The sequence below is a fragment of the Thunnus maccoyii genome, chromosome 14 (assembly GCF_910596095.1).
Source record: "Thunnus maccoyii chromosome 14, fThuMac1.1, whole genome shotgun sequence".
In the NCBI taxonomy this organism is placed as follows: domain Eukaryota; kingdom Metazoa; phylum Chordata; class Actinopteri; order Scombriformes; family Scombridae; genus Thunnus; species Thunnus maccoyii.
In genome coordinates this window covers 22,843,156-22,858,304 of record NC_056546.1, presented here as the reverse complement: position 1 = coordinate 22,858,304, position 15,149 = coordinate 22,843,156, and the positions used below count along the sequence as shown (strand labels likewise).

The 15,149-nt window shown below is 41.5% G+C and overlaps 1 protein-coding gene across 4 annotated transcripts in view; it reads right to left on the bottom strand.

The window, feature by feature from the left end:
- Window positions 1-15,149, bottom strand: part of srfb (serum response factor b) — a 22,886-nt gene extending 7,737 nt beyond the window's left edge. For 3 of the 4 annotated variants that reach the window (XM_042434393.1, XM_042434391.1, XM_042434394.1), the window contains exons 1-2: window positions 14,308-15,057; window positions 10,047-10,313 (exon numbers count right to left, since the gene is read on the bottom strand). In XM_042434393.1, coding sequence (XP_042290327.1) covers window positions 10,047-10,313; window positions 14,308-14,958 — 918 coding nt within the window. In that variant the 5' untranslated portion in view covers window positions 14,959-15,057. Of the gene's footprint in view, window positions 1-10,046; window positions 10,314-14,307 lie in introns of all 4 variants that reach the window. The other variant, XM_042434395.1, reaches the window with a different exon arrangement.

The window sequence follows — 15,149 nt, the reverse complement described above, 5'->3', positions numbered from 1 at the left end:
ACCTTGATGCATCCAATAGTAAGATAATTCACTCTGGACTGATTGATCGACCAACACTGCCGTCCCTGAAGCCATGCTGCTGGCTTGGCTAAAAATGACTTTCCTCTACATCAAAGTCAAAGCAGAAACAAGTCACAGCAGCTGTGAAGGAATATGCTGGACATCCTCTTTGAACAGGGCAACCGAATACTTGCAGAATCCGTCATCCATTTGCTATCTATACCGGCTTATCATGCAATTAAAATCCAGTCGCTGCTCCATCCAATTCCACTGAAGAGAAAACAAAAACACAATTTCTGCCCTCATATCTTCTTGAGTTACTATGACAACTATATGACCATGTAACATGTCATCTCTGCAAAAGGCTTAGAATCTAGGCAAATGCTCACATAAACTTAAGATCAAAGTAGGTGAGATGTAGCATCACACCATACGCTAATGTGAGCATCCATTGAACAGCAGAGCAGGATGTGTTGGTGAGTGGGCTGCATGATAAGAGGAGGGTAGGCGTAAAGCCAGGACTATAAAGCATATCCAAACCCACCATGCCTGTTTTTATGCACTTATCACATGATACTAATGATCTGTAACAGCAGAATGGGAGAAAGCCTACACATAAGGAGGTATGCATCTCCATGTGGTTTCAATATTCTTTGAGGGGTTGATTCCGGACGATTAAACATGGATACAGCGAAGGGGCTGAGACAATTCAATGGAGGCAGAATATTTCAAGTTACCTCACATTAATCTAGGGTGTAAACACCACAACACAAAAAGCTTTCAAACAATATGAAACGAGGCAAAATGGAAGGAGCCTTCAAGTTTGAATGGGAGCTGCAAGCCTAGTAAGGATAGGCTGTCTCTCCACAAGTCTGGAGTACAGAATATCATAAAAACCTGCTGCATTTCAAAGGCTTCTCCAAGAAACAAAGAAATGCAGACTCAAAGGACACAACCTATATGTATCCTGTATGTATCCTTTGTAGTTCTCAGTATTCCATAATGCACAGTGTGAGGCCAACCCTCTGAGCAAGCCATTACTGGTTTTTATATGTGACCGATTACATGGGTGAAAGGTAGAGGATCCAGCTAGGACTCCACTGATAGGGCCTTCCAACCACACACCACCATGAAAACATTCAAATGGAGCTACTGTAGAAGATTTCTTCCAGTCTTCAGCCACATCCCAGTACTTCTAACATCTTAATAAAAATAGTCTGCTAGTATGCTTCACTGGACTTCTTTTTTTATTTGGAGATATTAAAACTCTCAGAAGACAAATAAATAATGAAGGGTGTTGCAGTTAACACAGAGTCTTCTGGCCTTCATAACGTACAGATGGCTAAGCAGGTGTTGTCTTTTACATGCTGCTCTGAATCAACAAGAGTATACTAAACCAAAACTGCACAGCGCTGAGCAGTTCATTGGCTGATCCAGGCCCTGCTGAGGGGCTCTGACAGTCCAAGGTCCTTTACCTCTTTAGTTAAACAGCAGCTGGAAAGTCGATGGGGGAGGGGCACACAGATGACTCACAGTTGTTCTGCCCTTCCAACTAAAAAGGAAAACTGAACAAATTCATTCGAGAATAATCTAACATCCATTTACTATACAGCTACCGGGCCTGTCATCCATCACAGAGTGACTGCTGACAATCAGACCGGAACACAGCTGTCAGCATGTCTTCATTTCCCCAAGACACACTCTCCAGTTTTGGGTTAAATAGTAGCTGTTTCACTAATGTTCACATTAGACAAATGAACATATCTCACCACATGCTGGCAGAGAGGTTACAGATACTCTATCTCATAATAATGGTTGAAAAAAAAAAACTAAAAAAATATTTAAGGTTATGAAATGACAGAAGAAGAGGAAATGGTCCCAAAGTGGAGCAAAAAAAAAGAAAAAGCCACTAGTTCTACTTGACACTGGAGATAGCATTTATTAGCCACAGTAATATCAGATAATATCAGAGTGTGTGTGTGTGTGTGTGTGTGTGTGTGTGTGTGTGGCAGGCTGAGCAGAGCCAGACCTGTATGGAGTTTGGGACAGGGGACAGGGGACAGGATAGGGGCGAGAGTACAAACAGCTGAGGGTACAGACAGCTGGCGGGAAACCTGAGCACCTCTGAGGGGGAATTAACCCTTTCCAGGCCAGCTGAGGCAGCAGGAGGCCACGTGTAAAGACAGCCGCCATCTGACTTTTAGCACGTCTCAGTAATGGGGTCGTACAAAAATGACTGAATTCTTGTAATGGACAAACATGGTTCACCTTGTGCTCACTAAGAGGGCAAGGCAACTGTGCTCCAGCTTTTTCATATTACACTACTCAATAGAGCAATAAATGGCTGCACTTGCTTTGCTGTCAGATTTCTACTCAGATCCAAGAGAGAACTGAGTGTTTAACCTGTGGGGTAACTGAAGAGCAGCCTGAGTCTAGTCAAACTGCCACTATCACTCTGACCTACATAGCAAACTTCCACTGACCTACTGCTTTGTTTGACCATCTCCATGTGTCTCTGTTCAACTGGCCATTCTATAAACAGCACTGGCTTTTAGTTCAGAGTCAAGGCAGTGCATAGTAAACATAGGCCACAGTGGTGTAATGCATTCCCTCAGAACAGAAGTGAGAGGAGAGAATCATCCCCGTGATGTAGTCAAAGCCCAAACTCTGTCACTTCCTCTAGTCCCGTCCATCTCCTGCTCCTTCTAATACAATCTACAAACTGACACATCATATCATCTCCATCAGTAAAAATGGAAAGCAACTATTGCCCCCCTGCTAGTATCACCCTGGAACACACTGGAAGTCTGAATAGTATAAAATGCAATATATGAGAGCTGAAACAATTAGTAGATTAATCCATTATTCTTCATTTTGTAAGTACAACTTTCAAACATTAACTAGTTCTAGCTTCTTACAGTGAATATTTGCTGCTTTTCTAGTAGTAATTCAACTACTTTTGGCAGTAACTAGAAATGTAACCAATTACTTTTTCAAATTATTTGTCTTATATGAAAATAGTGGACAACTGCAGAGGATAGTAGACAAACGCAGCCTATTCCCAGAATTTTCCGCTTTATGATTTAACATCACCAGACCTTACAGCAGCATTAGACTAACTTAGCCAACACAATGGCTGACAGTTAAGGCAATGTGAGCTTGCTGTCCTGGAAATATGGACATTATTTTTTCCATCCTTGAGATCAAGGAAAAAAAAATATACTGGTGAGTTGTAATCTATGTGCAGGTGGCCTATCTATTATTAGCCTAGGCCTATCGTGATAAGAAAGTACTGTCAAATGTATGAGAAACAGTTTTTACATTGCCAAGAGTATTAAAACTGACTAGTGCTTGATTTGAAGGCCCGTCAAGGCTACAATAACTAAGCCTATCAAAACATATCTGTTGTGTTTTGTTGTTCCACTACTTATCTTTCATCATAGTGATAATGGGCACAGTTGTTTTGTCCCACACTGTGCCACAGCAACACTAAAATAATATGGATGTGTGCATTAATAAGAGAATTGAAGCAGACATTTAAAAGTAACTCAAAAGTTACTTTCCCTACTAACTAATTACTTTTATATGCAGTAATTGGTAAAGTAATTCAATTACTTTTAAGAGAACTAGTAACTAGTAACTAACTAATTACTAATTTTCAGTAACTTGTGCAACACTGACATAAAGATTTGAATCAGCTTGAGAGGGAACAGTAAAGAAATGTACTTTCACAAGTAAAAAAGTCACATTTCTAAAACTTCCCAGATGCCAGATTCCCATTTCCCCACTTGTTTTCAAATCAACTTCACTACCGCCTTCATCGCTTTGGGGAAAAAAAACATGGCCTGGCTTAGGGGAAACACACCACTTAGTATAATGAAGTACCAGAACGAAACAAATGAAGCCAGAATTTATTACTGTGTGAAGAGAAGGCTGAGTCGTCTGGAAGAAGCAATGAATCCTCTGGACTCATGCTATATCATGCATTTTACAATAGAGGGACATTATTAGACCCCAGAAATAGAGAGAGTTCAACTATTATATTCTGCCCCTCCACTGTAAACGCATGAAGAATCTTGATATGAAAAGGATCAGGAGGTAGAACTCAGTATATGAAAACTATGACAGATGTAAACAATCTTGATCACACACACATACGAAAAATGGTTTATCGAGTGTTCTTTGTTTAGGTAGCCTCTGATTTGTTAAAACACTTGTTTCTTACAGCTCTTTTAAAGTTCTTTCAATACTGCTGGTTTCCAAACTTTTGTGCGTTCGTAAGGGTTCTATATATGGTAAGAGAATTAAGCCTCCACTGCCCTCCTCACATTCACAGAAATCATACGAAAAGAGCCGGTTTTAAAAAGGAAAAGGAAATGAGAGAGTAATTAAAAGAAGGACAGAAATGATTCCCTATTCATGAAGGATTAATCATTCCAAATTGAAGGTGACAACTGGCAGGCTAGTCCAGTGTTGGTTGGAGAGCCCATTGTGCAGTTTACTGGTGGCTGGCCCTCGTCTAATCTCCCATTTGCTGGCTCCCATCTCCCAGTCTGTCACCCTGCCAGCAACATGGAATTTGCAGCTCCATTTGGGACTGCTAAAAAAGGCAAGGCAGCCCAAGTGGAGGAGGTGCAGCCAATGGCGGCTGACCTGTCCAGTTGCTTGCTGTAAAATAGGGGGGAGTAGAGGGGTATGGGGGGTGGGGGGGGTGACATAACGTTACTTTCCTCCCCCTCTGACACAGCCAACACACTGCTCTCTTTGCCGAATCCCTCAGACACCACTGCCACCTCACTCTTCATACGCTCTGTTCAGCCTTGTGATAAGAGTGCATATCACGGTAAATTAACTTTCCATTATCTGTGATTCTGTCTCATCACCTGACACTTGCTTTGCCCCAAAACAGCGGTTAGGAAGGCAAGAAAATTGTAGAAAAATAAATACTCTATAATAATCCATTCAACTACAGCAGTTTAATTTCTCTAGAGAGACCAATTCAAATTCATACACATTTACGGGCATGCAATGTCTTGAATAATGAGGCTGTCACATCTGTCAATGGATGTCTAAAGAACCATAAAATGCCGAGTAAACATCTCATTGGTGGTCAGAACAGTGGTCTTAGTCTGGAGGTTTTCTGTGTAGCTTCCAACATTACAGTGGCAAAGACAATGTGATCTGTGTATAGAAGCATATAATGGTCTTAACCAGGGTGCGGTTTATGAAAAAAAAAACAAAAAAAAACAGAGGGGGGTTTTTTGAAATGTTTTTTTTTCATAAAAATAAATCAGAACCACATTGGGTCTATATAGACTATGAAGCACAATAAGCTATTTCTTACAGTTGTTATAGTAACATTTATAAAATAATTATGAACTTTAATAAAACAATTACAAAACTTGAACTTGACCACTGGATTTGCAGGAATATTTTAATCCACTTTTTAAAAATGTAATTCATCAAGTAGCACAGTATTTTCACTTTTAGCAATGTGATGTCAAGTTCATGTCTTGTCCTTTCCTCATGCAGACACATAGGAGATGTGATCATATACAACAAAACAACAGGTTAGAAGCTAATTTAACTTGCCAGAATTAAATCTCCCAACGCTCCATTCAGTACTGTGGATAGCGCCACTCGGCCGGACGTGCAAATACACTTGATGTCATTCTTGCAAGTCACTGTTTAATTCAGCTCTATGTGCAGTGCGCTATACTGAATAGAAAATAATCACAACATGCAATAGCACAATGTGCTGTCATTATCAAATAAATAAGCTACAGTATATGCCTACTTGCAAGACAAAGAAAACTGCTTTGATGACAAACTTCTGTCTTCTTTCAATGCTTTCCTGTGGAAGGGTCATCCACGGCATGTCGCTCCTCTTTTACCCACATCTCTGCAAATCTTCAAGCAGAGAAGGAGGAAACCCCTGGTCCATTTACTGCGTCATCACGTAGCCTAGATGCCGTGTCATCTCTATTGTCACACAAGCGCTGACAGTGAAAGTCCATTCCTGATTTTGTTGTTTGCACTAACATTCTCACGCTGCAGCAGTTTAATTAGATTTTTTTTTTAATAGCCTATTTTTATTTTAGATATGTTATATGGTGTATGGGTGAAGCAGCATGAATCACTATGAGGGGGATACATTTTTGTCCCCACCAGGGATAAAAATAATTCAGCAGAGACAGGGATATATAGACCAGAGGGGGGAAATTTCCACCATCCCCCCAAGCAAACCGCACCTCTTAACAATTTGAATTTTATAAGTAAGTGGGCCTACTTAATTCTGAAATTTAATCACTACAGAATATTTGATGTTTAAACTTAAATACCACTGAATTTATAATATTTTACTTTGACAACCATCTATCTCAGTGTATGTGGTCTGAATTTTCTTGTTTCCAAGTTGTCCAGCTTCAAAAACTTTTTCTTTACCAGCAAATATATTTTATCCTTGGATGTTCAGAAACCTGGGATATCAATTTTACTGTCTGAATTTGAAAAAGCCAATTTAAGCAACCAGATTTTTTGACTTTCTTGAACATTAGATCAGAATCAAGCTTTAATATTTGGCACTTAAATTTTCATTTTAAATTTGGGAACCCTAAAAAAATATTTATATCTGAAATAAAGTTTTGAAATTACTGATAATACAGAACAGGATAGTACAATACTACTAATATTACAGAATATTTCAAAGAGTGGAATTCAGACCATATAAATTCAGATAGATGGTTTTGAAAGTAAAATGTTTCAGTGCAATGAATTCAGGTCTCCGTATCTGCGCAGAGCAACAAATAAACATCACCATAATTACAACAGCAATAGCACTGACAGCCACACTGGGACTAGAAAGAGGGGGTGAACATGGGAGAGAAGGAGGGGGAGAGTGAGGGAGGGAGGAGGGGAAACCCAGAAGAGCCTGTGACACTGAGAATTCAGGGCTAAGCTTGATCCTCAATGCAAACAAGTTGTGGGACTTGCCATCCCCTTCCAAAAATAACCCAAAAAGCATAAAAACATCTGTCACATCTGATATTAAGAAGCAGCCATAAATCACTCAAAGATCTGCTGGGGGATGCAGGGGACCCACAATAAGGACAAATCTACCCTCTTTTTGAAGTTTGGCATTTAATTTAATTTCTGGTGTACCACTGACTTTCTCCACTTCCATCTCAGACATTACGTTTCCCACAATGCCCTTGGAGAACAGTGTTGAACTCATTTCCTTCAACTGTTGATTTTATGTAATTTATGTGTGCTGAGAGAGCCATAGCAAAAGAAAAACGAGGGTTTTGCTGACACAAAGTTAGTCACGCACCTTAAACTTAATGTCTTAACACTGCGTTATGCTCAACCTAAGGCACTCTCAGTGGAATAATACACAAATTCCTCCATTACATTACATCTAGTGAGCTCAGTTTTCAGTGCCAGATTTAAGTCTGATGACATCAACTTAACAATCAACTCAGCACAGCCAGATAAGCACCAGACCAATCAGCAGATGATTGCATGATAATGCGACTGGCAGCCCTTTCAAACTCTCAAACTTTGTTATCAAGGATTCCCACAAACCTATCAACTATGAAAACAGAGACATTGCATTGATACATAGATTGTAAATATCAAATGGAGCATAATTCTGAATCTGCACAGCCCATTTCTTGACTTCACGTTATTCAGAATTTGGTGAATAGTTGAGGAGAAATTTGACAGAATGCAGCCATGTTTGTGCATTCATCCAATCGGGTGTAGGAAGGGTTTGATTTTATTGGAAAGCCTTGAGCGAATACATCCATGTTAAACATTGAAGGAGCTTTGACAAGTTATTATTTTGAAGAACTGGTGCCAATATACCTGAAGTTTAATATTGATATTTTTAACAGCTAGAAAAATCCATTCTGATCCAACTCCACTTTAGCAGTGCTGGGACCATTACCCACGATAATAAGAGGAGATATACTTACTAAATAACAAAATGGATGCCTAGTCACCAATAGCTCTCTGGTGTTTAATCATTCTTCCATTTCTCTGCATTTTCTGTTAATCCTGCAAGACTTTTATAGGCGATAACATTTTGGCAACAGAATTTCTACTGTCACATGATTTTATGAGCTATGCATACAACACCAAATCATGTCTACTTCACTTTTCTCCTTGGCCTGACTCTTCTGCTTCTCCAAAATGTCCTCCTCTTCCCCCACTAGCCATTGCAAACTGAACTGTTTAGACTAGCTTAGACTGTATGTATGACATACTACTCCTGATGAATAGTGTCCAGACGCTGCAGAGGTGCACGCATCGACTGTGCAAACAGACCTACTGCGCAGAAACGATCCCCCAAAATTGAGGACTCTGTATCCACCTGCCGTGTCCTAACCATAACAGTGCTGATCGTAACATGGATCACGCAGTGACAATTTCTAGTGTTTCCCTCTGTGAGCAGTGTTCGTGGGGCCCATGCTGGTCTCCCACAGTCAGAACAGAGGTCACTGCAGAGCCACCTAAATAGATGTCAAATGAAAACGGGACATAAAGTATCGTTCAAATTTTTCCATTCCACCCGCTCATATCTACATCCATACCTCCCCTTCATATCACTAAATGAGTTGGGGGGGGGGGGGAGAAAAAAAGAAATCACAGGACTCCAAAGACAGCTGCAGCTTATAAGGAATGTGAGGGGCCTCAGCCAAGAGAGCAGGCAGGGAAACCATACCATATATGGCAACAGAGGCAGAATCTAATTTTTATCAATGAGCGGAGCGGGCATAAGAGTGGCTTAACATGCAAGGTTGATCTCCCATCCTTGACGGTGTATGGTACGTGTTAGTTAGTGCCTTGTGAAAACAGCACACAGGCAAACAGGCCTGGAAGTGTCCGTCTTCAAAGGGGTGTACTTAAGCCGTGTAAACAGTGGAGGGAATCTCGGTGTCCAGCACGTGATTGCACAAAGGTGTGGACAGTGAAGTGTGTCTGCTGACGAATTTATCGCTTCACTTCAAACTCTCAAAGACCTAAGGTTCAAGAACGCTTCCAGTAATGTGATGGGAAATATATCAGGGCTGCAGTTTTTCAATAAAGTGATTAAATTGGGCACACGACCAATAAATAATGTTTAGGAGAATTTCAGTTTATGCATTCATCTTTTATCAATCATCTTTTGAGAAAAAAAGTATATCCTAAATCCTAAACTTATTTTGGTAATGAAGGATGATTTTTAGTTAGAAAAAGGCACAAAATGTGTGATATTCCATTATTTTCACTGAAATATAACTTTTGTTTATCTAGCTCAATGTTTTCAACCATGAACACAAGACAGCGCCGTACCAAAAATCAAAGATAAACAGCAAAGTGCTTCATATAGCAGGCTGCATGTTTCTCATCCTAACACAACCCAGACCTGCTGTGATTTATCTTGAAGAGTGTTACGAGGCTTTCCTGGATGAGAGGTCAGAAAGGTAAAGTGTAGACAGCTCCCTTTACTGAGCAGCATAATACTCCACATCTTATCTGGCTATTGCTCAGTCTACAGCCCTTTGAAGGAGTACTGAGACTTTTGGTTTAATTAAAAAATGACTTGGTGCTCAGAAGCAAACCACAAGCCCAAAACTGAGGCCTCACACATAACAGGCAAAAGTTCAAAACTGTGTTTACAATAGGACAAAGATTATTTTCCACAGCTGCTCGTGAGTTTGATTTATTTGCTCTCCTCATGTGCTTGTCTAGCCTTTTCTGGAGAGATTTCCCACTATATCCATTAGTGACTCTCGGGAGCGTTATCAGTTCTTTTTTTTAAAATTTTTTTAAATTCATACAACAATTCATATTTCCATTAGAGACCAGACAGTTAGTGAGTCACAAAAACTTTAACACAAGTGCAATTGTTACTAAACACACGGGAGATGGGCTGTGGGGACGAGTACATAGATGAGTGCATTCAACTTTGGGGATTCACAGCTACTGCCTCACTACTCTCTTCCCAAAAGAGATGGAGTCTATGCCTGGTCTACAACAGCAAACATATGTTTGATTCTCACCTTAGTGTCTCCCATGCTCTCCGACTCAGACACCTGGTAGGTGAGGTCTGTCTCCTCAAAGCCTGTGGCACTCATGCGCTGGTCCATGGAGGGGTCAGAGCGTGGTGGTGAGTCCGGTGAGTTGAGGCATGTTTGGATCAGGGCTTTGCCCGTTTCACTGGTGATCATGGGTTGGAGTTTGCGAGTGGCAAAAGTGTAGACGTGACCTGTTTCACTGGCCACAAGCAGTAGAACCTGGGTTCCCGTCAGGGTGGAGAGTTCATATGCCTGGTAAAGACAAAGAGGAAAATGCAATTGTCTTACAGAGAGTATAGAAGAGTCTGTTGCTGCTGGTACAACAGGTTGGGCTTCACTCATACAGCTACAATTCAAACATCTGACTGAGTGGTTTCCAAATTGGGGCTTGGATTAGCATCACCTCATACTCAAAGTTATCATTATGGGAGAGGGGATATAGCAGATTCCAAAGGTGAACATCTGGAAAAAAATAACCTAACCAAGAAAACATTGGAATCTAAAAATACCCCTGTAGTGAACTCTGACGTATAGCACAAATGAAGCTAAAATAACATGAGATAAGGCTCCCAGAATAGAGTGTGATATAGCTGAGAGACTGATTGCAGCAGGGGACTGGCCTGCATAAGATGGGGGGGAGTGGTAGTAACCCAGTCTGGACGGAGGACACAAGGAATCATTCTCAACACGCAGAAGTAGCTGGCTCTAAAACGTGAGTCCACCATTACACTCTGCCGCCTCGTCATTCATTATGCAGCGTGCAGACACTTACATTCAAACTCCCTGGTGCACAATGAGATTCAACTGCGTCCAACACACACCGAGGCTGCACTCACAGTGAACTCCTGAGAAAGCCTTTTATCTAAATGAGTCATCAGTAATGTGGAGGATGCTTCTGGTTCTGTGAAGGCACCGTGCCATTACCATCACCTTGGTGAGCACAGTATAGCCTGAGCTGGCTGATAGATGTGCCATTGTAAGCTGGAGAGCAATACTCTGTCAGACAGTGCAAGGTGGAGGAGACAAATCACATTCAAATTAAATGATTTTATTGAGCCGTTATAAAACCATGCAGTCATGCTAGTCTACTCTATCACATGCTCTGTTCTTTTACACTGTGTTCTTTATGGGCCGTATCAGTCCAGTCCTTACTATCTGTGTGCATGCTAATTGACGCTGACTATATAATTGCCTTTTGTGTGCAATAATGATAGCAGAGCAAAGAATGATGACCAGCTTTTGCTATAGTGGCTAAATGATACACTGCGCTTGTTTCACCTGAGCACTTCAATTAGCTATGTAGAGCTTTTGGTGTGTAACTGTGTGTGGAAGAATGGGGTTAAAAGGAATCTCTGGCTGGTGGTACAATTCATCCCACAAACTGCTAATGCAGCCTTACAGACGCAGTGAATGAACTACACAGCTCTCAGTCATCCTCTTCCACTACCATCTCCCTTAATTAGCTCTGCAGCTGCCAGAGAGCAGCATCTAACAACAGCGCCTGATATTTGGCCAACATCCAAGACCGAAAAGGTCTAATTTGTCAACTTAAGTGTGCTAGGTGGCTGCACAAACTAGACCTTTACAATGCTTTAATAAGTTTCCTTGCTCTGCTGATTTTCACATAAATATTCATGACTGCAGGGTGTGAGGGGGTCAACTCAAGCTGTAATTGGTTCCTCTGCCACACAAAACTTCCTGGTCAATGCGACATATCAAAAAAAGAAGCATAAGACCAGGGCCAACATGTACATATGTATTTGTGCAATTCAAAATAACAGCAGCAACAAGAGGAAAGAAAAAAAAAATTAAAAAAAAAAAAAATCAAGATTTGTTATCTATGTGGGTGTGTTTTTCAGGTTTTGTCTTGTTTTGTCTGCTGGTAGTTGGAACATCAGTCCCAAAGGTAGCTGTGTGATTAGACAGTTGTTATTTTAAATCTCTTAACAACATCTGTTGAGGTCACCAAAGCCTTCAGCTGCTCATGCAAGGTTGTGCAGTCAAAATATGTGGCTTTACAAAGCAGCATGATTAGCTGATTCATCCATAAACTGACTGACAGAAATTTATCATCGACAAATTGGATAATTTTTGAATCGTTAAAGCCAATTATCAAGCAGAAGTTTGCTTGTTGGCGCTTGTCAAATGTGAGGATTTGTTGTTTTTTTTCCTTTTTATATCTCGGTAAATTTAATATCTTTTGGTTTTGGACTTCAGTCCAAAGGAAGATATCACATTGGTAAATCAGAAAAATACTAGAATATTTGCACAGAATCATTAGTTGAAGGCCTATTTCATGGCAGACATGTCTAGGGCTACAACTACTATTGTTTTCATCATCAATTAATCGATTAATTGTTTTGTGATTAATCGTCAAGTTATAAACTGGTGAAAATCATCATCAATCCATTGAAAGTTCCTGACATCCAAGGTGGTGTAAATGAAGTCACTAGTTTTATCTGACAGACAGTGAAAATTCACGTTTTAGGTTTTGATATTAAACAGCAAGAAGCAATTTAGATAAAGCAGTTTTCAGCCCCTGGTGCTGTGCATGGTGGCTCACTGGTATGGTTTACTGGGAAACTTAAATGGAAAGGCACCTGTACATTTTCTGGAAAGACAAGTCAAAATGTCTGCCCTGAAAATTAACTTTTGAGTGCATTTACAGCAAGAGCTACACACGTACTTAACTCTGGACAAATAATGGAACCAAAAAAAACAGGAAGCGCAAGTGTTAATTGAGTAATCTGGCACTTTGTATTGAGGTAACAATTTGCATTGTGCAAGCCTTTATGTGCATCTAATCTGAAGCATTTACAAGAAGAGAACAAATGGGCCTGTGCTTCACTCACCACATCCTTCAAAATGAAACAAGGCTCATCCTAGAAACCAGTTTGAGACAAATCTACTATGAATCTTCCCACTCCACCCACTTGTCAGTTTTTGTGATGGCTGACATAGTGTAGGCAACATTTTCAAAATCTCCATCCCCACAGTGTGTCAAATAGTGTTCATGTTGCCAAGAGCCTACATAAAGACACCTCAGTTTCCACGACAACAGTCTGGGATACATAAAAAAGGAGAAATACAGAAGAGTATACAGTACAGGCGCTACAAAGTAAAATAAGAACAAATAAACTCTTGCACGACAATAAAGCATGGCTTACAAGGGTTTGTTTAAAGTCATAATGAAACTGGTTAACTGCTAGCTATGTTGTTGGTCCACTGCTGACCCTTGTCTCCAAATAATCCACTTTAGATGCCTTGATGCCAAATAGCAATACTTTCTCATGGCAGCAATACATGGTTGATTTGTGGCGTTCCAGTGAAATACCGCTTTGGTACTAAAACTAGTAGGACACTAATGGAGGCAGTAATGACTCCCATGGATCAACTTTGCCTGCTTATGTGCCAGACCCTACCAACAAAGCTGAAACTAAGATAAGTCATCACAGGATGATGTAGCTGGACACTGACATCACAATATAGAGTGCCATAATGCATGCGCAGACAGTCCCCGGCTCCTCTCTTCTGTTTCAGTGCTCTTTGACTGTCCTCTGATCTGCTTCCCTGGGGTTTAGTCAGCTGTTGGCACCCACAGGCCCGCTGCTGCTCACCACCACATGGCTGCCGCCTGCAAGCAAAGCTCTGCTTCACAGTGACAGAGGGAACAGCCTGTGCACTGAGGGCTACTGATGGGAACTATTTCTAATAGTTTCATGCTTGTCTGTGTATGAAGGTGTATAGGAATGTGTGCATGAATGAGTAAGGCAGTTTATCTGAAAATCTCTCTATATGTGTCAGAGCATATGTGTGTGTGAGTGTGTGATAGTTGGGGGGTAGGGATGGTCATAAATAGAATTGTCATTTGCTCAAATCTATTTAAAGAGCATTGCCTGTCATGAATGTTCTGACTTCCTCACATCCACTGAGTCAGTTTGTACCACAATTGTTTGTTTTTTTAAATATCAGATGTTAATTTCAGATTTACTGCAGATTACAGCCTTTAAACATAATGTAGGCTTACCATTATTATGATTATTGACACAGCATTTTCTCAATGGTGTTATGACTGTGCAGGATAGTATAACCTCAAGATGCATTATTATTAATTCCATGAATGACTGAAATGAATGCAAAGCACAACATATTATTCTGCAGTATATCTAGGCCAATGAACATCTGAGTGACACTTAATCAAATGTTACTGTCGTTGGATGAGATCTAAGGCAATCAGCTGACTCACCTTTTTCATAATACCAGTCTTCCTCTTGCTGAAAGTGGTGTACCGTCTCAACTTGTTGTCAATAAATTCCATCTTTATCTTTACGCGTCCACGTGTCTTCTTCCCCGGCTTTGCCCCTGCGACCCCTCCGGGCACCATGCCGTAACCTCCGGGAGGTACTCCCACCTCCTGCCCTGTGACGGCAGCCTCCATCTCTCCTCGCTCCCGCTTCACCCCTCTCCTGCTGTCCCCGAGTGAACCCACTGGGTCATCATCATCTCCGGAGTCCGAGTCATTATCCGAGCCGCTGCACAGAGGCGCACTATCTCTGTCCGGGTCGAACCTGGCTCCGTGGGGCAGCACAACTCCTGTGTTTAACCCCACCATGTTGCCCTGAATGGCGGTCTGTGGAGGGGTCACCCCGGTCCCGTTCCCGGGTCTCACACCTCGCGGACCCCCTGGACCATTAGCCCCCAGCATCCCGACGGCGTCTCTCTCCCCGAGTCGCCCGGCAGCACCGGCGCTTTCGCTGACCCCCGGTAAAGCTTGCCCTGCTCTGACCAAAACGGGACGAATCCCGCTGCCGACAACGCCCGAACCGTGTCCTGTGGTACCTCTGCCTGAAGCTGACCCGTTTCCAGATGGTGCCGACCCAACCTGGCTCGGTAACATTCTATTTACCGGACCGAGTCTGTGAACACCAGCCCAACAAGCTGGAGCGCGTTGTCTCGTGAAAGGCTGGTAAAACGCACACACGCCCGGGCCAAAAAATGTAAACAAACCAGGCCAGCGGAGGGTTTGGAGACTCCAGGAAATTACCGAGACAAACTTTCGAAAGTGATGCTGCCCCCAAGACCCTTCAA